The 26972-nt window shown below is 36.3% G+C and overlaps 1 protein-coding gene across 4 annotated transcripts in view; it reads right to left on the bottom strand.

The window, feature by feature from the left end:
* Positions 1–414: 414 nt before the first annotated feature.
* The window catches only part of LOC113226628 (hypoxia-inducible factor 1-alpha), a 128210-nt gene continuing 101652 nt past the window's right edge, over positions 415–26972 (bottom strand). For 2 of the 4 annotated variants that reach the window (XM_026459336.1, XM_026459333.1), the window contains exons 8-12: positions 17429–17688; positions 17146–17354; positions 16767–17070; positions 16519–16682; positions 415–1165 (exon numbers count right to left, since the gene is read on the bottom strand). In XM_026459336.1, coding sequence (XP_026315121.1) covers positions 530–1165; positions 16519–16682; positions 16767–17070; positions 17146–17354; positions 17429–17688 — 1573 coding nt within the window. In that variant the 3' untranslated portion in view covers positions 415–529. Of the gene's footprint in view, positions 1166–16414; positions 16683–16766; positions 17071–17145; positions 17355–17428; positions 17689–26972 lie in introns of all 4 variants that reach the window. The other 2 variants (XM_026459335.1, XM_026459337.1) reach the window with 2 other exon arrangements.

Genomic DNA, 26972 nt, shown 5'->3' on the forward strand with positions numbered 1-26972 from the left:
CTAAGATATATGCTTGCACTAAATCCGTTTTCATGCTAAGTCACATCGTTGCATCACATGGGACTCCATGTATTTTCAATTATTTCCACACTAAAATATTTGTTGCGAGATTCTCAAATAACATTGAAGGCTAGTTTTACACAACACTATTTTCAAATAACGAATAATCAGGCAACATTTCAAACAATCGTAATAATTTCTTTCCTATGTAACGTGAGTTAGACGGGTGTCCATGAGAATCTCGCGTGGAATCCCTTTGCCTTTTATTGTTCAACCCTTTTCATCCCTGCATTTCATTCGAGTGATTTCTAACAGAAATTGACGTTTCCTTGACATCTACAGAAATATCGTGGAATGTTTTTAATATGCCTGCTAATGTTTTTCAAGGAATCAGTATTTTTATTATTTGACCTCAAGACTCAAGTATTTGTGACCTCCGACTGACATTATAGACAATACCCAAGCAATAAGAACAATCTGATCTTTCTGCAAGTTCCGTCAGAATTCACCTTTGCATTTTCATCTTCCACTAAACAAGCTTGACGTCGTCGAAAGCCGTGAGCAAATCGCTGGTCCCCGTTAAAACATCTGGTTCTGTCCAGAAATCAGGTGCCGACAGCGACATGCTCGACTCGAGTAATAAGTCGTTGGATTGAAGTGGGAATCCGGGACTAGGTTGCATCTTGTTATTTAAATATGGATCGGAACCCTGTATGACACCTGCTGGTGAAAGCAGAACGTTTCCCGGACTTTTTTGGAACCTGCTTACGGGGGATAATGATTGCGGAGTGGAGTAAGGACTTAAGACGCGATCGCGATGTACTGGACTCATTGCCGGACTGTAGTTGGGGCTGTTGTAATTTGATGTGTTGGGGCTTGGAGGCAGGGAGTACATGGGACTGCCAATATTCAAACTTAGGGGAGACATCGCATATTTAGTTAGAGGGGATATCTCATCATTTATATTCCGAATGGTGCTCACGTTATTGTTGTTATTATTACTGATAGGTGTACGAATGATCTGCGTGTTCGGCACGGCTTGCAAGAGGTTTATGACGGGTATGGGTATATTTTTGTTTAAGGGACTTTGGGGGATTTCTGGCGTGTTCAGAACCTGATTGTTTGGCCGGCGATTATTCATCTGTTGTTGCAGCGACTTTTGTTCCTGGAAAACATACAAAGATTTGTTAGACTCGTGAAATGTAAATAGAAATCGCGAGTGATAGAAAATGTACAAAAGAAGAAGAATCGCGTCTCATTAAACATTTCCCTGGCAATGCCGTCAAATTTTGCAATACTACATTCAAATTTGATTTATTATATCTAAAGTAACAAAAAGGTGCAAGTTGTAATGGATTGTTGAAATGCGCGGAAGGACAGTGGAGTTTTGGCTTTGACCTTGGTTCTTAATGAATATTCACGGAATGCATTTTCATAATTAGCCAGCCGTGGAACACTCACACATCTTAGTCGCAGTCTTGCGGTGTGAATAAATGCTACTCAAACGCAAATTCACCCTCGTAACAGTAATGACGAGTACGTACTTATGCATAATGTTTAATGTAAAATTAACGATTCTTGACTGTGTATAATGAGAAGTGATCTATTACGTAGGGCTCTGACGAAAATATTTAACAGCAATGTTATAGGGACAGTACAATGGAGTCATGAAATCTCAGTATTACATATTCAAAGCGTTCCCTTTTTAACCGACTTTAAAAAAGGAGAAGATTCTCAATTCGACTGTGTTTTTTTTTTGTATGTATGTTACGCAATAACTCCGGTATTTGTGAACCGATTTTCATGATTCTTTTTTTGTTGGAAAGGGGTTACTTCTTGGTGGCTGTTCACGCATGAAGATTCATTTTTATAAATAGCGCCTAAACTTTAATTTAATTTTAATTATTTTAATGATTGATTTTCCTATTTCTCCAATTCAAGGCGTTTTTCTCTCAATATACTTTGAGTAGTGAGAACCGATTTTTATTATCTCCAGTGTCAAGTCCTGTATAGTGGCGAACTAGGGGATATTTCAATAAAACTTAGCAAATAGACCTAATTCCACGTACTTTTGAGGTCGGTTTTTTACGAATGTCTATTAGTTCATTTACGTTGTGTACTGGGAGCCTGATTCGCAAGCAAATTAAGAAAATTAGCTCAGCATACATTTCATAAAACTACCTCCATAATACTGTGAAGGGGAATGGAAGGAACAAAGAAATTTCGGAAAAAGCGTTGTGAATTTTATGCTTCATTTATATTATTACATCATTGGCAAGAAAAATGGAACCTTTTTAAACATCTCCTAAGGATCGGTTTGTAGTGCCCATAGAAATCTCGTAATACAGAATTGAGTACTGTGCAAGTCTGTATCATTGACACAAATACGTTAGTTACACGCTCGGCCGAGAGATGTTTAGAATTCATTAACAACGGCGACCCAATAAATACGTTTTAATAGAGAAGACGCCTCCGTGGAACATCGTCTATGTCTAGTATACTTGGTTTTTGTGAACATCAGTTTGATTTCAGTTATTGCAACATTGTTAAAAGAGTAAACAAATACAATGTATCAAAATTGCTATTTTAGACCAGTGAGAGCTAGACGGTTCTAATCTCAGTGGCGGTATGTACCTATGACTTATTTCTAAGTTATTAATTTGTAAGTTACGCGTATTTGTTGTTTGGTAGCAATGCCTCGCAAAAAAAGGAGAAGGAAAACATTTTCACGAAACCTGCATGTCGATGTCCATTCAGAACAAATTCTTGGAAACCGTGAGAAGTTCAAAACTCGCATTAGGTGAGTAAGAAATTTGGGTTAGGTTAGCTTGTTATCAAATGTGTAATTCTATCCTCCTTATCGTATCACAACTAAAGCAGTTGCATTTTGGTAACTTTGTTAACGATCGAAAAAACCGATTATAGGGGGTTGTAGATCTAGTTGCGCTGATTCCAAGTACATTAAAATTTAATTTCGCTAAAAATGTTGATTACGTCAGTTACGATAAGGAGGGAAGAATTGTTAACATGTTCTCACAAAAAGTAAACATTTCTTTAATAAAATATTTTTTTATCGGTACGTAATTTCTTTCTTTCGGTTTCAATTTTGCAGACACATGTTGCAAATGGTAACAAATAGGCTACCGTTTAGAGATATAATTCTTCGAGGCTATAGAAAACAATACGTTTTCTATAACAAAGAAGCGTATAGAGAAACGTAGATTAAATTCCATACGCGTCGACAAATCAGTGCCGGTCAGAATCTATATGGTCAGACCACACTATGTACTTTGCTATGTACGGCTAGAGGCTGAATTAGAAAAAACTTGATTTAATACCTATCATTATATTACAAATAAATGAAATTTGGTATAATGATTTTTACTTTACTAAGAATACAGACTACCAGGCTTTTTATTACGTTAAATTCTTTCAAATCAAAAACAGGAAATTATTCGCTGACGTTATGTTTAGCGGGCACAATAACAATAAATTCGCTTGCAGGGTAAGCAGCAAAAACTTGTAAATTATTCGGATTTTTTATTGTTTTGCCTTAGTTAAATGGAAACAAGAGCAATTTTTGTGTTTTGGGTCCTTTGTTGACACTTATTAACATTTTTCAACGCGTTTTATTGTAATTACGAGTAAATGTCAATTTGGTGCGAAAAATCCACAAAACAATAAATACAGTAGAAGTGCATACTTGCGTCTGACGCGTGCGAACTATAGGTCTCGAAAGACCTGTCTAAGCTCACTCCGCCATTTTCGCTTTGTATGATATGTTAGTGTCATTTACGTGCAAATTCTCAAAAATCCTAGAAATATGCCTTATTGTGCTGTTTTGGAATACAAAAATAATAGCCGCACGAAAAATATTACCCATAGTGTGTTTAATATCATCGGAAAGTCTTATTTTAAAAAAATTTTAATTTTCTGTTTACAGAAATAATTTTTTTGTTACAAGAAACGAAAGTAAAGCTTATACCCCTGTTATATGGTCGCTTCTTTTTTGGAGAACCAAATTAATAACTCCAATTCGTCGTCGTTCAGCACTTAACCGCTAGATGGCACATTGGTTGAAATTTCAACACAATATCAAAACGTCGTAACTTGTAGTAAAAGGTACCTATTGATGATATTGAACTTTCAACGATATGCGGACAGGGTAAAGTTTAAATTATATTAACAATCTAGAATTTGTTATTTCTTTTTAAATTTAAAACTACGACCAATCAATATCAAGATTATGCTGTATTTCAAACTAAGAATGTGTGAGTTTTGGCGACATCGGTTCTGATAGTAATCGAGGCCTAAGGCGCTTCCATTGTTTTTTTCTTTAGTAGAAAAACCTATGTTGCTATGTTGCACAGTTCATCTATTTACATGAAACGCTCCAATTTAAAATTCACTCGACCAACTGACCTACTAAAACACCCTTTTGACATCGGTCAAATACTCGTGACGTGGTACTCGTGAATTATTATATGGAACGTCAAACTGTTTGCGTATAATTTCGGTAGTTTATCATTAACCCATACACGTCCAACGTAATAACGTGAGCATTACTGCTTAAGTGCTGGTGAAACCACACGCACAAGGGGCTTGTCAAGCAAGTCCTTTAAGGTCTTTGCGATTGAAAGTTCTGAGTAGGTCTAAACGCACTAGAGACGGGTCTCTTCTGAGGACAGCGTTAAAGAGTCTTACAACGTCAAATGGTTTGCTTGATTCCGCAGTTGAATCAATTACTTTGGAAAAAATATATAGTATAATCTCAGTACAGAGTACTAAAAAAACCGACCTTAAAAGTACGTGGAATTACATCTATTTGCCAAGTTTTGTTGAAATCGGTTACCAGAAAGTGCGCAAACCCGGATTCATCCCCTAGTTCGCCACTTTACGAAACTTGACACAGAAGATAATAAAAATCGGTTCTCACTACCCAAAGTATATTGAGAGAAAAACGCCTTGAATTGGAGAATAGCAAAATCAACAATTAAAATAATTGTTCCTTATAATAAAATTTAGGCGCTATTTTAAAAAATGAATCTTCATGCGTGAATAGCCTTTGAAGGTAGATGATTTTCTTCAAAATTAAATGGGACCACTATACATTAAATAGGTACCCTCTTTCCAACAAAAATAGAATCATCAAAATCGGTTCACAAATACCGGAGTTATCCCCTAGTTCGCCACTGTACAGGATTTGACACAGGAGATAATAAATGAATTGAATTGGAGAATAGCAAAACCAATCATTAAAATAATTGCTCCTTAAATAAAATTTAGGCGCTATTTATAAAAATGAATGTTCATGCGTGATCAGCCACCCTTAGAGGTGGATGATTTTCTTCAAAATGAAATGGGACCACTACGGAGGTACCATATTCTTTCCAACATAAAAAAGAATCATGAATATCGGTTCACAAATACCGGAGTTATCGCGTAACATACATACAAAAAAGAAAAAGAAAAAACATACAGTCAAATTGACAACCTCCTCCTTTTTTTGAAGTCGGTTGAAAATTTAGGACATACACTGATTACTATACGGTGTGAAAACAGAATTCCTAAAAATTTTCACGATAGTAAAAAAAGCACAGATTTAGAAATCCGCTGTATTCCATAGGTACTTCACATATACCAATTTTTTTTAATATCAATTGAATTGACTAAATAAAACACGTATACTATACGACAGACATTTTTCAAATAGCTTTAATTTCGTTTGTAAAAAAAATAAATTCTCAAATAAAGCCAGTGTCTCTGTCGCTCGACCTATGCAAAATGAACCATATTAGTACGAGAAAAATTTAAATTCGAGCTGCGGTAGTATCGACACTATGGTAACTTATCACAAAGTCGAAGTTTTTTTGTCCGAAATAACGATTGTTCGAATTTACATTACACCGAAAACCGAATTACAACAAAACAGTTGTTCTTTCAGGATATGTTGAATGTTTATCGCAAAGACAGGATTAGGTTCGGTTATATTAGGTTAAGTTAGGTTTAAAAGTAAAAACATTTTCTTCTCAAAATTACTTTCAAGATTATGAAATTTCGACCAAACGTTATTTCAGGAGAATGTCATTTCGGTCTACTGATAGGTAACCCGACTCTACGTTTAATCTAATGCGCGTTGGGACATTCAAACATCCTGAAAGAATTTTATGAAACTTTTTCATCACGTAGGTTTCTTCGCGATATTTACCTTCACTGTCATAGTAACCTATATGTAATTAACTAAACAGTACATGGTTTCGAAAAGTCTCAGTGTGGTGCAGGCGATGATAATCCTGAGCGACAAAACATTAATTCCGATAATTCTAGTTTAACTTATCTGAAGAGTTAGCTGATTAATTTTACAAATGACAAATATTTTTTTGATGATGATTTGTTACATTTGTTTGTTTTTGCTTGTTGTGTTTGTATGGTGTAACTGTATACTTTACATATTAATCAATCATAACTAGTAAGTAAGTACTACTATATAAATGAACTGTCTCCGTGGACGAACGGCCTCTCCGTGCTGTTCGATTCCCAGGTCGGGAGTAATATTAGTATGGCCTACAATTATTTCTCTCGTGAGTATGGGTGTAATGTGTGTGTCCATAGCACCCGCGATACAGGTTATTATTAAACTGTTAGATTTAAGTCACATTAACGATGTTTGTTTTGTTGTAGACCTTATATTTAGAATTGTGTTCCGACAATGTCCGACACAGAACACAGGCGGAGACTGAAAAACAACACTATGCTTAGGTTTCGTCGAATTCATCCATATATTAGGAAAAAAATACAGAAACCAGAATAGCTGTGTATTTAAACATGTATCATGTGATTTTTTGTATATGTGTGTGTGTTTGATGAATAGTCCTATTTAATTTAATTAACCGACTTCGAAACGGAGGAGGTTCTCAATTTGACTAAATTTTTTTGTGTGTATGTTATACGATTAAATGCGAGCCGATTTTGAGGTCTCTTTTTTGTTCGAGAAGAGGGTACCTCAGTATTGGTCCCATTTAAATTTGAAATTTAAACTTTCGCGCACTTTTGGTAACCTAGTTCAATAAAACTTGGCAAATAGATGTTATTCCACGAACTTTTCAGATAGGTTTTTTTTAATTATAATTTAATTCATTATAGCATGATCAAATCTGCTTTGTAATAAGATTAAGCACGGTACCCTTTTGAACAAATAAAAATATCATAAAAATCTAAGATAAAGAAATAGGAAGGTATAACCAAAAACGGTATAGCTGTTATATCCCATTTCATCTAGGGTTGTCAACCTCATAATGTTGAAGAGCTTATCCGATGCCGATATTGGAGTAATTGTTTGGCAATATTGATTTTTCGCCTTATTGTCTCTTGCAATAACGGATTGAGAAGATAACAGGTAACGCTGAACAGATTTTGTTATCTACTATTGTTACATGAAGTTTTTCGGCAGCAATACCACAGAATAGCATAACAATTACTGTAATCAGCTCAATGTTATTAACACACTTGTTGTTAAGATCGTACTTTATTTCGTATTTGTAAGTGTATCATATTTTCTATATATATTAACTAACTAACTAACTATATATATACACACATAGTAATTTTTGATTGTGCCAACAATTTAGTACTATAGTCTATCTTTTTTGAAGATGGAGCAAAATGACAGTTCATTGTGCAAAAGTGTTGCCCGCTTACAAGCAGCTAGTGATTGCTTGCAGGCGATAAATACACTATCGACTGAATGTTGGTAACCCTTATGCTATAAATAGCGGAATTTGTTTCATTCATCATCATCGGCCCATTATTCGTCCGATTGCTGGGTTAATTTGAATTGTTAATATTTGTAAGTTCATATATACATGCACTGTATTTAGACTATGTCTATTAAAAATATAAAGAGGAGACATGTTTTAAAGTTTTTAATTCTATTTCAACACAATTAATCAAATTCGCCTGTTCTTGTTAAAATGTATATCATTAAAAATTGATTTCGACACTATTACACCAACTCTCAAAATAAGAATAAAGGAGGCGGTAACGCAATTAGTAATCATTAGAACGTCGTAACATTCACAATTTAGACATTTTTGGCAAGATTTTACCATCTTTCACAATCTATCGCTAAAACTGTCGACAACAATTACATGACTATATACCATTTTAGGAAAACTGGCAACACTGCAAATGTAATTTTACTCCGTCTTCAAAAACGAATGACTATGTAATTTGAATTGTATAATTAAAAAAATGTATGTATCAAATGTATAACATGGTGGTTGTCCTGAATAAAAAGAAAATCCTAAATAATTACGTCTTCTAAATAGAGTAAATTCAAATCCATAAACGAACCAATATAGACTAACGACAGGTAGTAAAACTACGTTACTTTATAACTTTTCGCCCTTCCAAAATACTACGCAGCAAGATAAACAATGGAAGACCAAATTCTAGACGTCCTCGACCTCTTTATTCAGCTTTCGCTATCTCGGGTCATAACGTTACGAGAAATAGGGGATCTTTTATACAGCCCCAGGCCACGAAACAGTTTCGTTCGTTTTACAGCCAAATAATGCTTGAGAGAGATTCATTTAATTTCGCTGAAACGAGTCTACCGAATCTGTTCTTTTAGGATGGTCAAGCCCCTTTACGGGCAATTTATGACCTTTTTTATAAGATAGATATAAACAAGTTCTTTACTGTAGTGTACGATGAGCGATTATAAATCTAAAGTGTCTAATGAAAAATTACTATCGCTTTTAGGTGCGCAGTGAATATATTTACAGTTTAATTTAAAATTTTAATAGCAGTAGAGATCCTTGTGAAAGAGTTCGTCCAGAAAATACTTTCACCTTACTTATTATTGCCAAACAGTAATGTGAGTATTACTGCATTCTGGTTTTGAAAGGTAAGGGTGCTAGTGAAATTACATGCACAAGGGACTTGTCAAAGTATAGCTCAGGGTGACGGGCGCAGTGGTAGTGCCACTCAGACCTTTATGATTTAAAGCTCTTAGTGGCATTACAACTATTGTGGACAGACGTGACGCACAGTCTTGTTCTTCACTTAAGCATCTACAGTATGCCTTTTCATTCTTCTCACGATACTCTAGATCAGTTGCACGAATTGACTGCTAACTGGCAGTTCACATCTTAAGGATTGACATATCGTCGCCTTACTTTCACTCTTGCTTTAAACTCGCATCTTAAAGCACGAAGTTAGTTCGTTAGTTAGTGAAATGCAAAAAATGGATTGTATATACCAATTTTGCAGGCCAATTTCACATCACATTTCTTTCATATTCACACACTGGCTTTCAAATGCGTCCAAGTTAACACCCTTGATTAGAAATTTAAAATAAATAGAAAATTTTGCCATCTCCTGAATAATAACTCTTTATAAGATACGAATTTGAGACAGTGTTTGAGATAGTAAGGCATCGATGTCCGTCTTCCATCTTTTGATATCTAGAGAATAATAAAATTAATACCATAATAAGAAACGTAACTAGTAATAATCATTTAGTGAACAATTACGAAAAATAATCGATATCATTTTACGTTTCTGCTTGCTCTTACTTAATCTTATACATATATCTACCCACTTCAATTGCTATTGTGTGCGTAGATGCATATATCTTTATCTAAAGTATTAACTAAGATTGAAGTTTTCATTACTATGTTGGAATGTGCACAATTTCATTAATTATGTACTATAAAAGATAAACATAAAAGATAGAGATGGTTCTTACAAAGATCTAATTACGCTAGGAATCCTCAAGGTCAACAGTAGTTTTAAAGATAAACAAGAACTAGATTTAATGACTGACGAACATTGACTTACAATTATATGGACGTCGGGTCCGCGCTAAAAAGTGTCCGCACTTGTAAGGCGCTAAAATCGTATACAGAGCGCTACCTCCGCTTTAGTCTTCATTTGTTCTACTGACAGCGCGATACTGCGATGACATTACAATTTAAATTACGAATAGGTTGACTTGGGACATTTTTTTCGTGGTTTTTGTATTAGACCCGTCGTCCATTTATTTGTAAGTCAATGCTGACGAAGAATTAATTAATTCCATTAAAACAGGTTTCGCTTGGAATTGCCGATTAATGAAATGAGACTCCGTGCAAAACGTAAAATAATAATTTGCGATCGACATTTTTGCAATTGGGTTAAGATATCAAGTAATATCTGGTAGTTCTTCAATGGGATGCATAAAAGGGGGTCTCCCCGCAAGACGTAACATTCCCTTCCTGTATGTCTGGCACACCGGCAACAATCGGCGCCTACCTTACGCTGATTGATAAGAAGTTTTTCAATGCATTTGTTTTGCGCTAATTTAGCTTTTGTAACAAATGCTTAAGTCAGCATTGAAACGATTTCAGCATTTAAACTACAGTTTGTCTTTTTTGAAGACGGAGTAAAATGACATTTGCAGGGTTGCCAGTTTTTAAAAAACTTTAAATAGTCGTGTAGTTGTTGTGTCGACAGGTTTATCGATAGACTGTGAAAGAAGAAAAAATTTGCCAAAAAATATTGAATTGTGAGTGTTACGACGTTGTAATGGTTAAGTACTAATTGCGTTATTGCCTTCCTAATTATTCGTGAAAACGGAAAATTCTGGATTGTTAAAACTTAGTCTCTCGCCTATACTAAGAATATTTTAAACGAGGGCCACAACATTGTTCTACTAATGAAATGGACGGTAAAAAGTTACTTACATAGTGCTGTTTAGAATATCATGTTTTATGTCGGAATATAAATAATGTTGTCAAATTCTTATGTTTTCCGGTAGCTAACCATATGCTATCATTGGAAATGAAACTATTGTTTCTATACGTAAATCGTTCGTCGTTTGTCAAACAAATCAACGTTTGCAGTTGTTTACAGGTCTCCTGGTCACGGCTGTTTGAAAGGGTATTAGCAATTAACCCAGTCATATCTATTATTAATGCAAGTCATAATTATAAAAAATTAGTCTATTAACTTCTTTTACAATGCCAAATGATGGGATGAACAAGTCCACCTGCTGATAAGCGAACGTCTATCCATAACAGTTGCAGTGCCATTCAGAGCTTTAAATCGTACTACCACTGCGCCCGCCACCTTGAGATATAAGTTGACAAGTCCTGTGTGTCTGTAATTTCACCAGCATCCTTACCCTTCCAAACCGGAACGCAGTAATGCTTACTTTATTGCTTGGCGGCGGAAATAGGTAAGGCGGCAGGACTTCCCTGGACGAACTCTACTGCTAGTAGAACTTACTACCTTATCATTTACCTAAGAATATATTCCAATTTACGCTAAATACGATTTCAAAATAGAAATAATTTGTTTAACTATCGCTCATGAAACCAAATAATGTCGTTGCTCAAATTTGTAGAATTAAGAAAACACAATTTGAAAATTAAAAAAAAGTGTTTATTTTTATTTATACATAACACTGAATTATATTGGTTTCATTCGGCATTTTTTATTTCAAAATGAGTTTTCTCAATTTCACAATATTGAGTTACGACAGTATTTGATTTCGTGTGTGATATATAATTTATTTTAAAATAAATGTTTATAATGTTAGAAGTATTAATACGAGCAAAATAATAGATGTTTATGAAAACAAAATTTTTATCGGAGACATTAATAAATTGCAAAGAAATCCTGTTTATCGTGTTATTTGGAATTTTTTATTTTTTTATTTGATTGAGTGTTAGGATTTAAAAAGAAATGTTACTATTACGAACAAGCACGCTTCTTACGCTACGTATTTCTTTTATGTATTTTATATTTTTATAATACCACATCATATAAATAAGGTCTTACTTTTGAATTGCGGTGTGTCAAACATACGTAAACCCAATGGTTTGCGAATTTATTACAATACGAAATAAAGCAATTGTAAATAATGTTTAAGTAAATAGTTACGAGTACATTATGTATACATAGGGCGCACTATAAGTTTCCGGAACTGGCCACTTACATAAACAATATTTAAAAAGTCATTACAACATTTGAAAATGGAACTCTTTGGCTGTAGAACAGTTTGTTTTATCTGACTGTCACTTGTTTTTACATTGTGGCGTCATTTTAAAAATTGGTTGTCTACATCACCATGGATTTAACGCGTGAAAAATTTCGTAGTATGATTTTCTACGACTTCAAGTGTAAATTAACAGCTCAGCGTCCGTCCACTACTGGGAACAACAAAAACAACGATGCTGTGCGCCGTATGATCAAAACAGACAGGTATGTGACATACCATGAGATTCGGGCATCTTTAGGCAAAGGCATGAGTCAAATACAATTAATACTACAATAACATTAGGGTGTGAAAAAGCTGTGTGCTCGGTGGATCCCTCACAATTTGACTGAGGCTCAAAAAACGGATCGCGTCTTTTGGTGCAATGCCATGCTTACCAGATTCAACGAAGGGGCCTCAAATTTGGTGTGGGATATAGTAACAGGTGACGAAACATGGATTTATAGTTACGATCCCAAAACAAAGCAGCAATCGAGCGTATGGGTCTTTCGAGATGAGCCTAAACCAACCAAAGTGGCGCGCGTGCAAAGTGCCTCTAGGCAGATGATTGCTTCTTTTTTAATACGTGACACGTGGCTGCTGTTGCTTTGGAGAATCGTTGATTAGTGATTGATTGGTACACGACCATTAGTGTAACGGAAGTTATTGACAAACTCCGTAAATAACCATAAACGCCGTATCATCTTGCACCACGATAACGCCAGTTCTCACACGGCCAGACAGACAAATTAATTTTTGAACGTGAACGACGTTGACCTTATTACCGCGTACAGTTACGACCCTGTGACTTTTATTTATTTCCAAAAATTGAGAACCAGTTAAGCGGTCAACGATTTTCATCACCTGAAGAGGCTGTCGAAGAGTATGAAAAATATGTTTCAGAGATTGTCACGGAGGAGTGTTATAAATGTTTTCAAAATTGGTTCATTCGCATGAAAAAGTGCATTAACGCTATCGGAGAATATTTTGAAAAAGAATAAATTAAGTTCTGACCATTTATAGTATATTTTTCTTATTCATTCCAGAAACTTATAGTGCGCCTCACGTATTATGTATATTATGTACAGTCACACAAATATACTTCGTACTTTGTAGCATCGTGTTAAGACAGGCAGAGAGAAGAATTTCAATTTAAAGGCGCCTTCAAATTAAGTGCTTGTAGAAGCGCTTCAGTGGCGCGACAGTGGCACGGCAACCACGTGACCGTAGGCCTGAAGTGATTTTTAGTCCACTAATTGTGATTGCAAAAAGAATTTTCAAAATCGGCCCACAATTGACAGATAAATCGGTGAATACACTGTACATGCCTATACAATTTGAGGATGTTGCTCGATTTTCATGGGATCCCTTCATCAGATTCTGACTTGGTGACAATAGGACTACCTCGAAAGTGAACTCGTGAAAAAGTTTTCAAAATAAAAAAAAAAATCAAAATCGGCCCACAACTGACGGAGAAATCGGACAACATACATACAGCCGAAAGTATAACCTCTTCCTTGTTTTCGTTCATAAAAATGTGTCGTGTTTCGTTAAAAAAACCATTAACCGACTGGTTAATAAAAATGGCGCGAGCGTATCACGGCAATGGCGCTGCTGCTGCTAAATATTGTATCAAAATTAGTAGTGGCGCGGCTGCAATGCCACAGTGGCGCCACTACAGCGCTTCTTAAGGCCGCAAATTCGGAACGGTGGTGCGTTCAGCGGACGGACGTCAGAGCGCACCACCGTTCCGAATTTGAAAACGCCCTAAAGTGTACAGGAAGATAAGCCGCAGTTAATATATTTTAGAAACGAGCGTTTTTGTATTGTTTCAGCGCGTGCAAAATTGAGCACGAAATTTATGGCAATAACGTAGAATTTTTCAATGTTTTAAAAAGCCTATTTTTTGTTTTAAGAGATGGCTATTAAAGACTAACGACGTTAGACACTGTATTATAAAATATGCCACTAAGTACAACTGCCTCTATTCATGGCAGAAACTGTTGAGGCGTTGCGTCTATTAAGGTTCAACACTATGAGTACCGAGATGCTTTAGCGCATCCACACATGCTGACAATACCCCATGTAAAGAGCTTCGATTAATATGGTAGCCAACCCTCAAAAAAAAACACAAAATATCGTTTAATCCTCTAAGAAAAGCGCGCCATAATGGTAAATAAATATTAACAGCCGACTTTCATAGGCAAGGTTGCCAGTTCTTGAAACCAATTAGTACGTTTTTAATAAGCAGACATATTTTCTCGTAAATTACATTTCTTACAAAATGTGCAATAAATAATTCATGATTTTTTTAGCGGCAACACAAACAAATAGTGGTTCGAGTAGCCAAAAAAACAGATGTACGTAGAATTACAACGCAATTGAAATTCTTTGTGTGTTTTATCGCTATGATTTTAACTTAATATTATGACTCTAATGAGGGCAATACTCGATGAATGAGGGTGAATTGGTAAACGTAGTAAAAGTAGTGTTTAGCTTGCTGTCGAAACGCAAGCAAACAAATTATTTTACGAAACCCTGATTGGCCATTTCTAGTCGATTTTGATGAAATTTAAAGTTCCATTAATTTGAATTTAATGTGTATATTAAAGTCGCATAATTATTGAGGAAAAGCAAGTTCCGCGATGCGTGCTGTTAGAGATGTTTGGCAAAGTCGTCAAACACCGCCAGACTTTGCTCAACATGTCTGGCAACATCGAAGGCTGGAGAAAAAACCACGAGACAAGATCTCTGGTGATTTCTCGCCACATTTCTGGAGACATATGTTCCAAATTGACTAGATACGTTGATTGCTCACAATTTAAATTCATGACGGTCTATAGTATAAAAACGGATCAACTTGGTCTTTCAAGTACTTTGACATTAATGTTTCAATAACATACGCAAATTACTTATTCGACCAGCTCGGTCCTAAGGCCTGCATAATCAACCAAGGATTAATCCTTGGTTGATTATGCAGCGGTCTACGTGTCACCATCCGTTTCCATCCGTTGAAAATTTGAAATTATCAAAGTGATAATCAAGTTGTTTATTGTTTGTCAAGAGCAAAGGTCAAGCCAACACACCAGGAATTTGATAAAAGGAGTAAGGGAGAAATAAAATCAACGTGCACCTTTTTACCACCACTATTTTCTTTATATTTCGAAATATAACTTTTTGTAAATTTCATTGGATATTTATATTTTCTTTCGAGAAAAATAATTATATTCTCTAATACACATCGTCCTTACAGCTATAAAGTTTATTTAAAATAACAACGATGATAAGTTAAAATTTCTAAATATTTACGTCTTTTAAAATTTCGAATATCAATACATTTTAATGCAATGATAACATTACAGATAAGCACATGACGTCTAAATTGTCGAGTATCCTGCAGCTGCTATAAGTATTTCTGGTATCTAAAATATATCATTTAATTGAGTGCGCTATATCTCGAATCATTAACTCTACGGGTATATGTATATGTGTCCAAATATTTTATTTATACAAAGAAAAAAAAATACTTGGATAAAAATGTCACCTACAAATGTCAACTACAGTTTTGTTCTTCGATTGTACTTTTATCATTTGGCAGTGGAATAAGTTTAATCATCAACCAACAATTCAATCAAAATCATGTTCATAAATTGTCACATGAACTACACGTTTTCAGATAAACTTTTCATTTAAATGACGAATGATTAAACTAAATAAGTTCCTAACAAACTCCTGTTCAAAATAACTCTTAGAGAAATAGTTAACGACAACTAAGTGTAACTTACAGTATCGAATAAATAGCGATAACCTCTGAGTAGAGACATCATAACCCTACGTGTAATATTGACTCGGTTCAAGCTAAGAACATAAGACTGACTGCGCGGCGAGTCCCCTGCACTTGCGCTGGGGCCACGGGAACTAACAACCTAGGAACATACAATACACGGCTCATCACATCCACCAAGATATGCGCACGTTCAACTTAAGCACTAGAACCAACATTAACGACATAATAGCTTCGAAAATATACACTATAACGTAGGTTTGCCTACAAATCTTAAATACCGAGTTTAGCTTATGCCTAACGGCGAAAGCACGAGATTGCCAGTTCGTAGATTTACTACCCTAGTCCGTTGTCAGAAAGCCCCGTTTCACTAGACTCGCTGACCAGATCGCCTACGCAGACTTTAATCTGGCTAGTGCCGACATTATTGTCTTGAGGACTCTTCGATTAAACCGGTCGTCGTGACTTTGTCACATTCCGCTACGCAAGTAATATCACAAGAATTTGACGGCACTGTATTCCTAAAATTCGTACATTGACCAGATTGAAAGTTCTGTTAGGAGGAGCACAGAGCAATAATTGTATGAACACTGGACGCGAATTATCACAGTTTGTTATCCGGAGACGGGTCGCGACATCAGGCCTTGGCTTTCTGGCGTGGCCGACACTGCACCATGCAGATGTATCCTGCGTCGACGTCACACCCGCTCACCAGCAAGTTCATGAGAACTGAAGACGACTGCTTCGCAGGTGACGTTACCATTTGAGGTGGCGATGGGCTGCGTTTCACGCGTTTCGCGCTGGGCTCCTCCTCCTGCTTCAATATTCTCTTGACGCCCGTGTCCCATGTTGAGACGCTTCTGCTTGGTATTAAACCTACAAAAATTCAAGTAAGTAAAATTTGTGTTCATTTTTTAAAAGGCACGTCAATTTCTTTTTCTGATTTTATTGATGGGATACCTTGATCTGAATAAATATTTGTTATGAGATCCTGTGGTGGCGGGCCGGTCGGTGGCGCCGCGAGTAAGCATTGCAAGGCTGGCGCCGGGGACGTGGACTGCGTCTCAGAGGGCTGCGGCCTCGCGAGGCTCACGCTGTCGGGCAGCGCACCCCACATTACCGCCGGTTCCAATACCGGCAGTTCATCGCTCGTTGGGATGAATGGCGAGTTGCCATCCTCAATATCATCTGACCTTCCGTTTTCAAAAGCGTCTAACGACAAGTCTGTTAATAACGACGATCGTTCACATGACGAATCATTTTCCTGAAATTAAACTAAAAGGTTAGTTAAGGCCAAAATAACTGCTATAATAACCATAGTCAAGAAAAAGTTCCTTACCTGGGGTTCAGGAGATGACATCAAAAGAGAGTCTGGAGTAAGTGCATCGACAGGCGATCCATTAGCCAAGTCATCTCCCAATAAACTGCAGTAGTTGTCGTTCAGAATGAACTCATCGAACATGTCGAACGGACTATTCTCCAGAGGGATACAAGCATCACCAGCCGTAGGTGCCAAGTGAGTCAGATCTTCCGGCTCGTCTTTAAGCACTGAAAATATTCAGATACATTATAGATGAATTCTAAATGATGAATACCAAAAAAGCCTAAGTTTTACGACTTACTTGTAAGTCCCTCGTCTTGGGAGAACATTAGAAATCCCTTGTTCATTTCTTTCTTTCGCGGTGCGAATATTAACTCTGTGACAGGTATGGGACGCTCGTCCTCTGGCGGTATGGCGGCGACTATGGCGCCGTTGGGCAAATCAAGAGGCGCACAAATAGGCGCAAGAGCAGGAACTGACGTAGACGTGGCCAAAACAGGCTTCAAGTCCGCGTGCTGCACTTGGTGCGCAGCAAACACCTCATCTTTGCACTCGATACCGCTGTGGACATAAGGAAAATCATAGGAACGTTGCCCCTTTGGGCGAAATGGTCTATCTAATAGAAATATAGGTCTACCGTTTAATGCATGTGTACGTACAAGTGCCACGGTATGTCACACGATAATGCAAACTGCACGGTCATTACTAAATAATAATTTACACAATGCAGACTTAATAGGTTTTCTGACAGTGTAGTGTAGCAAGTAGGTATAAATGGTAAAATGGTTAGTGATCAGTGAAAAATAGTTTAGAATATTCGGGTGAAACCGTTAAACTAGTAGCTGATTTGTACCACTGGAGTTATTTTGGCTCACGGTGGACATAAGACACGTATTGTAAGCAAAAGACGCACGAACATGCTGTATTCTTGGCGGTTGCATGAAAGTGGAATTATTGTCACTTGGCAAAATTACATGAAATGACCTGCAATCTAGTAATAATAATTGGAAACCTATAAACGACAAATTGTATGGCATTGATAAGATAATAAATACTAGTGTCTGCAGGCCCACATTGCGTCATAAAATAGAAATATTTAACGATACCTATATGACAAGTATCTACACGATGTTGTTGAAAATGGTAGAGGGTCTAGGGAGACAAAAATCACTCAAACCAACTTTTATTTTTTTCTCAGCAAAACAAACGACGGAACAACTAAACTTGTTAACGTTACAGTTAGGTAACAATATATTAAGTCACGTGAATGAGTTTTTGAAATCGTATTCTCGTCACTTATTTTTAAAAGACGAAGAAGGAAAACGTGATATGACCAGAAAAACAACAATATTATAATTTATTTGAAGTCCAGACATGTAGCTTTATTTAAAAAAAAATTAAGACTGTCTCAAGAGTATAGCTGAACATTAACTAGAACTACCGTTTGGATGAAGATGCGCGTGTGAACTGATTAATGATATAATAATAAATGACCATAATAATCAATCATCATTAACCATCTCAAATGTACCGACTAGCATAACATATAGAACATTAATTAACATCCAGTGGTCTGATAACCCTTCACAGGTCCTCTGGGAAATGTGCGTCAATGACACTAACCTCAATTGAAAACTGCGACAAACTAAAGAGGTTAAAGTTGATCATCTTGTTAATCCATTAATCATGTCCCAGATAACTTTTAGTCTTAAACAATATCTGCATAACATCCTTGGAAGGCGGCGTTAATTATGTTTATAAATCCATTGGGATTTCAGCTACTTTAGCGTATACAAACACGATTATTTTAATGTGGAAAACTACAAATGTATCCATGAGATGTATTCATGTTAAAACATCGTCTAGATCAAGGTTACTTCATTCAAAAAGAGAATATTAATTTCCATGAACGAGTCCTAATTTCATCATGACGCAACGCTCCACTTAAAACTGTCGATTCACCCTAGGTCGGATATAAATCGTAAGGGGTGTGTTTTATTATGTCGCTGCATTTACGCTATTTTCGAAAGCGAGTCTGTTGGAGAGAGATAATCTTAATACGGGTTTTGATGGAGTGAGAGGGATAGTGGTATGGTAGTAAGTGCGGCCTTGCAAACGACCTCCTAGGTTAGGCTTTCCAAGTTTCTTCCAGACCGGCCATTCACCAGAGCAGTACGATTGATGCGCGCGCACCCCAAACACGCGGAGGGGTCCGTATTGATTGCCGGCTTGAAATTCCAATCCCCGTCCTATCTCACTCGGCCTGCGCTTAAATGCCGTCTCTTTAATGCGACTGCATTACCAAAATAGACATTAGAATGTTATTAGCATTACATAAGACCTCTGAGCTTTATTTGTCAGAAACATCTACGACTCTAGGTACGCTAGGCGTTGTCATTATATTTGGTGCAAAGTATTATTGTTGACGACAACAAACGATGCATTGGATAACGCAGATAGAAGTATAGCAGATACAGATGTCAATTTGACATTGATGATTTTGTTATAATGTTAGACATTGTGCAACGCAAGCGAGGCGTTTGGATCGCGCATTTGCCGGCAGCTGAGCCGACGACCTTGGCCGTGAATCGGGTACCGTTGAACGGGCAGCGTAATTCAACAATTACATCTGCCACGGTCGAGGGCAAATGTGACGTCATCGACACACAATGCACACCTCTGATTTGTTTTACTTAAACAGAAGATTTTGATGAGTATTTTAGTAAAAGAATTATTTTTTTACTAAAATACTCATCAAAGAAGTTTATTTACAAACAAACACTTTGTAAAGAAGCGCTATGTCGATTTAGTCGTAATTTATTTGCTGTGTTATTAAAAATAGTAAAATAAATAATATTCCACAAAGGCTATTGTTATTAGTAAAAACGAGGTAAAGATAAAAATAAATCTACAGTTGGAAAATGTTTTCCAATGAAGAAAAAAATACGAGAACAAATATGTTGGTACCAAGTAGATACTCGACAAGCGCAAAAACTCAATTGGATTTTGATCACAAATTGACGTTGGAATAGTACAAATAAAATTTGCTACTAATGATTTAATTTGCGTAGCAAATTACGTAAGAAGCCGAAGAAGCTTTATCTTATGAAAAGAAATTTCAGAGCGTATCATACCGATTTGCGATAAAGCCCGGTTAGATGACGGCTATGAGTGATAAATATTTGGAATATTGTTGAAGGTCGACTCTCATATCTGTAACTACGTAAGTGTTACCCGTTACTAAGTAAATGTTACGGCAAATTCACTATTGACTAATAAACTGAAGACGACACTGTAACTTCAAATGCTTCTCTAAAGGAGGGATGTTCAAATCAAAATTTCTATTGCATCTATAATATGAAACGAGGGGTCATACTATTTCCATTGTATTATGCAAACGTGCAGCTTGTAACGAAATTAACAGCGCCCGCATGTACTTATAGGAGGCGTCTGTTATTCAATTGAAAATGCATGTCACGATTTAATTAAAGTGTATTGTAAAGAATTCCATTTATAAAAATGCTCGGAGCGAAGTAACAATTCATATATGAAATGCATAACAAAATTATGTTGTCTTGCGTGTTTTACCACATGGTAAGAAGCGAAAACAATCGTAACAGCATTCTATCCTAAGAATCAGTTATTTAAGTGACTGGACACATCGATAAATGACTCGTTCACGCAAACAATGTATTTGCAGTTAATAGATGTTTGAATAGACAAATCAAACAGAATCAGCTCATCAGATTGCCAATGGAAGATCTCTTAGCGAAGAGTGGCGCGGGAGTCAAGGCCGGCGTGGCGCGATTATATAATAGCAGAAGACTGCGGGGGACGAAGCGTTGCTAATTTTAGCGGGTCGCGCAAACACCGCGCACACATCGCTCGCGCGCAAGTCGCAGGCGCACCTCGCAATGCTTGGATGCAAAATAACACAAGGAAAATTGTGTTCTGTACACACTCGTACACGCGCGATAACAATTTCAATCAAGAACAAGAACTTCACGCCATGAACACAAACAAAACCCGATCATGAAAATCTACTACAAACTTACAACTTGCTGTCGTGTGAATCTCAGAAGAGTTGAACTCTTTAAATCGATAGACAAACGACTACCGTATTTATCCTATTCTCATTTCACTTTTAATCAAGGCTGACGCACTGTGTCCAGAAAGTAAGCAACATTTGCTATTTCATCCGCAACTGCACTGCTTTATTTTACCGGCACTAATGGGGCGATGAGAAATTAAGTGTCACTTGTGAATAAACTTTTGAGATACAGCGGTAAAACTGGCATTTGTTACGACACATCCACTACAGCACTTCACTGTCACAATTTGAATATATCCTGGGCTTACCATGATGCGTGGAAATGTTGTCAAACAAGAGGTTAGAATCGGGTGGTAGTACGCGTCGTTCGGAACAGCTGATCGGTCTTGGTTGGTGGAGGCGAGCGAGCGCTCGGCTGTCGTACGCTGGCGGTGAGCTCTGTAGCGCGAATGATACGCGGCGAGTGACGGCGGCGCACTCCTCGTGCCGCCGCCGGCCACCTAACCACACAACCTACACAGCGCCGCTCGTAAACGAGAAATTTTTGAGGGTTGTCGCTTCATACTAAAGATATGAGAGAGATAACCTGAGCCAATAACCAGTCATTTAGTGATCATGAAGCCGGTGTACATTTACAAATACGTGATAATCACGTTACTCGTGAATCTAAAATGACTCATAATTTAAATATTGATAAAAAATGCGTGCCAATATTCAGCGTCTGTTAGGACAACGCGACGTCAGGATCTAAGTTTAGGTGGATCGCTTCTGATGAAAGGAGTTATTTTGGGTGACAAATGTCCCTGAAAGGCCAGTGAACTAACTAATATCTTACTTAACATATATTATTTTAGTACAATTGTACTAAATGAATACAACGTATGAGTTTCCTGTATAAGCAATGTTGTTAACGTTGTTTATTGGATCGAAACTTAATACACACTTCCTTCCATTCATATTTAAAATTGCTATCAATCCCAAGTGCGAGGGTGGATTTTACAAGAAAACACGACTTTGTGTGTGGTTGTGAAGAATATATGAAAGTCGACGAATTATTGCGATGATAGACCAAAGAAAATTAACTATTTATTGTTGTTATGATATAAATTTTTGCTGTCTGCATTTAGTGAGTTTGTACGTGATACGAGGATAAAAACTAAACAACCGATTTAAAACGTATGACCAACCTACGTTAAATATATTAATTTTGGATAATTTCGAGACGATTAAATTCGATTTTTATTTGTGTTTGTCAAAGGGATTTTTTTCTTGTAATATGCCGCACAGTTCCTTTTACAAAATGAACATAGAATAGTAGTTATAATGGACACTGCAATTATAGACACTCAAATGAATGTTCAATAACAGATAGTAACAGTAGAGCCCCTTATGAAAGAGTTCGTCCAGGGGAGTACTGCACCTTACCTATGCCAGTAATGTGACCCACTGTATTTCGGTTTTGAAGCATATGTGACTTTAAGTTATGTTTTAGGGTGACTGGCGTAGTGTCAGTGCCCCTCAGATATTTGCGATTTAAAGTTCTGAGCGGCAGTGGAACTGTTATGGACAGGCGTGTCGCTTGCCACACGACGACGATGGGACGATTTGTTCGTCCCATCCCTTGGTATTATAAAAAAAATCAACTTTTCTAAGATTGTTTGGGATTAGGCGGGAAACTGACTAGCAATATCTAGAGATTTAGATTCCATGCGTACCTAGAAACCCCGCGCAGTAAACGAATAGCACATTATAATATACCTAGACGTCACTCTATGGAGAACATAATACTATAATCTATCAATCCATCAAGTTATGCAGGGCACATCGTCGGCGCTGACACATGATCCGCGGCGATGAAGCCGCGTTCCACAATTTAGCCGCGTAATTTAAAACCTCGCTCTAATGGACTCTTGTTGTTGCTACTAGATTTGTAAAAAAACTTGGCAGGAGAATTGAACTGAAGTGGACAACGGACTGAAAGGAAAACGATAGAAATGAGCAAAAATACAAAAAGGAAGTGGAATAAGAAACAGAAACGGGAACAATTACTTATAATATAAAAAAACTATAAAAATACAGCGCACGACACGCAACTGATAAGTATTAACAAAAAACATAATAAATACAATATAATATAAAAAGGCTAGTTCCCGACAGTACCTACAAAGGTATAATAAGTTGTTGCTGGTATAACAACGATAAATGATAAGTATTAACTGTTCAGACTATCTAATTCGATCATGATCACGGAAAAATTAATATTATGGTACTTACATTCCGTTACACAATTAGATATTTGTGTTAACTCGATGATATATAGTCTACCAGTGAAAATAAGAAAATAATAGTCAGAAATTACTAAGTTAGTAACTAGTGTTCATTGGTTAACAACGTCATATTATATTCACGAAGGGACGAAGGCAAGCATTTATTGTATATGAAAGACGTATTTAAAAACGACTATAGTTAAAAATAACTTATTTCAAAGTTATGTACGTACAAAACTTTCAAGTCAAAACAGCTAGTAGTACACTTTGAGATATTTGATTTTGTTTAAACTTGGATTGAAGATGTTCACTTTTAGAACTCTGCTTGAACTATGAAGGTTTTCAAAAGGTAGTCGGAAGCTACGGCTGACGATTGAGCATGCGCGTTAAGTATTGCGTGGGATTTCACAATTCGTTAAAGGATTCTGATGAAATTATTACGTCAGATATACCAAAAAAAAAAAATCTGTAGCTTTCTCCTACTACATATAGAAAAGTGAAACAGTGAAAATAATAGGCAAACAAATATAAAACCGTAAATAGAACGAAGATGAGTTGCAATATAAAATCTTATATTGCAGAGCGTGGAAATAATGATTTCCATCTTGTGCAAACGTTTCGAAGGAAATCTCGACAGCTGTATAAAAAAGCCGAACCGTTATAACATGTTATTTAGCTAATTAGTGTTTATATGACATCGAGTATAATGTTATATGATATAATAAAGACAATACATAATGTTGAGAATGGACACTATCGTTTAATTTTGTTCCACAATACCTATATTTCAATTTTGAAACCATTACATAGGCAATCTTCATAAAAAAACTATTAATTACGAATACGTAATTAAATACGTTGTCAATTTATTAAAAACAAATTGACTAATACAACAGGCAAAAGGACAATCTAGCAAACTCCAGAACAAATAATATGAAACCGAATAATAATGCATATTTTGCATAAAAGATGACGTCATAAAGGAAAAAATTGAACTTCCTTAAATGTGAAATTGTGATAATTGAATTGTTGGAACATGAATCAAGTCTAAAAGCATCGTGAAAACTAACACCTAACAAACATTATTCAATATTTAGTTTGGCACCTACCATTATCACTGTATATTGAATAGTACGTTAATTGTTTTTTTAAATTGTTATTTTACGAAAGGGACACTGTAAAGTATCTTCTTTATCACAGGCTCTTTGAATTGTTGTGGTAGATTTTGATTTCCAAATGAAAACAGGAGTACCACAGTTTTAAATGAAGGAGGTTTGAACCAAATACACAATTTCCATAATGGTAATACACATCAAAAACATAATTTTTTTTTTCAAACACAATCACAATGTTTGACTGCTAGATGTAAGGTCTCGGATACGTGACACGGCAAACGTTCCAACACTCTCACGCCTGGTTGATGGCCAATAATGTTAACAGAAAGTCAATATTTAACTTTTAGAATGGCGAATTTTGAAGTCCGTATCGGAAGGTCACCTTTTCAGTAACATTCAATGAAAATAAGGACGTATTTCACGAGGAGCTACGATATAATATTATCTAATTGCATTTCATTTTTAACCAATGATTGTATAGGATTAAATCGGGAGTGGTGTTGGTAAATCAATAAATAAGTCTAGACAGAAAAGTACTCAAACTTAGTTTTGGATTAAGTATCATTATAACAATAGCGCTACAATGCTCTAGAAAACATTATGTGTGCAAATATAACTAGCAGGATCCTGCAAATTGATCCGTCACGTTCGCAAACTAGTACGATGCACTTCGCCGTGCAACCATCATGAGGTATTATACAATTAGAATCAGAGGGGGGGCCCGGTTATCGACCTGGCCCCACCCCCAATTTCCGACTTGTATACCGCCTTGGTGCTACGTGACAGCCACCACATGTTCTTGTATATACGTCATACGTGTTTGTCCATTCCTGCTATTTAGTTTGATGATCATGACTAACATTGGTATTTTAGTTTCCTTCCACATTTCATTAGCAGCTAAAACATTGTATATTCTAGTATAGTATAGTAGTTCGTTGTATTTGTCCCTATACGATTAATAACTTGCTACGTGAGTCAAAGTCTACTTTGTTTCATCCTTAAATTCCACATATGTAAAATTGTTGTTATCCTCTTCAAACTCGATCGCCCTAAAGAACTAATAATAATTTTCATCTTTTTAAGTATAATTAGACGTTATAAAGATTTCCAGTAACGTTGTTATAATCACATTGTAGTTTGTTTTATTTGTCAATAAAGTATAAGATAGCAAAACTTATTATTTACTTACATCAATACAGTCAATTGTAAAATGCCCACTCGAGCGTAATAAGCACGTGAAACAGTTTAAATAACAATAAAGTCGTAAAGTTATTGCAAATTCTAATACAGGTGCCTCTTTATGGCGAAGAAGCACGTGCGTTAAAGACAATATTGTTGTAACATATGATGAACTCATCTTTGCTTTATGGCTATTTGATTTTTTTCTTTGGGGACTTGGGAATGTTTAGAAAAATACATGCTAACCTTGATCTGAAACGTTTTGTGATTTATGACTACCCTCTATCTAATGTCGTTGGTACTTGGATTTATGCTTTATCTCAAACACTCTGACTCTATTTTATGTAACGTGTAATATAATAAATTGTAAAGTAACATAGCTGTCACAATTAAATACGATTCTTTATCCATGGAGCAAGTAACCGGTTCATATATCGAATGCAGACTTCAATCACGAAATTTGAAACGGTACTGACAAAACGGGAACACTTGAAAGTTAACGTCATTAAAAATCAAGCTGGATTCATTCGTTTAATACCTTTAACTTTGATATAGTTAATATATTTATTAGACTTGACAACTGCAGTATTAGCAACCAAGAGTTGACAAGGATTAACACTTGATGGATAACTTCAACAAAGAGAACCGCATGAGATATCGGTACAGTTATCGAGATATGAATAAAGAATCTTAGATAATACAACTGGCTTGGCGTGCAATGTAACTTTGTAACGTTACATTAATAAGAAATATTTTGTTTGTATATTGTCCCACTGCTGGGCACAGGTCTCCTCTTACAAGCCCTCTCGGCTTGGACTAGTTCCCAAGCGGGTCTATTGCAAATTGAGAACTTCACACACACCATTAAAATACTTTGCAGATGTGTGCAGGGCTCCTCACGATGCTTTCGTTCACCGAAAAGCTCATTGTAAATTTAAAATTCAATTTCTCACATAAATTCCGACAAACTCAGAGGTACAAGTTCTGATTCTAACCTACGACCCTGTGCTTGAGAGGCGGTGAACAAATCCAAGATACCATGGCTAACGTTTTAGTGAGATTCATAAAAATACTAAATCAAGGTGGGTGTCGAGTCGACGACCTCACCTTACTTCTAATTAGTGCCCATAGCACAGGTCGCCCAGGATCGTAAACTAAAATGAGGCAATTGAAACCCAGCCCAAATGTAACTGCGACCTATACGTGAACAGAATTTAATCACGCCAAATGGCG

The sequence above is a fragment of the Hyposmocoma kahamanoa genome, unplaced genomic scaffold (genome assembly GCF_003589595.1).
Source record: "Hyposmocoma kahamanoa isolate Upper Pololo Valley unplaced genomic scaffold, ASM358959v1 192, whole genome shotgun sequence".
NCBI classification, from domain to species: domain Eukaryota; kingdom Metazoa; phylum Arthropoda; class Insecta; order Lepidoptera; family Cosmopterigidae; genus Hyposmocoma; species Hyposmocoma kahamanoa.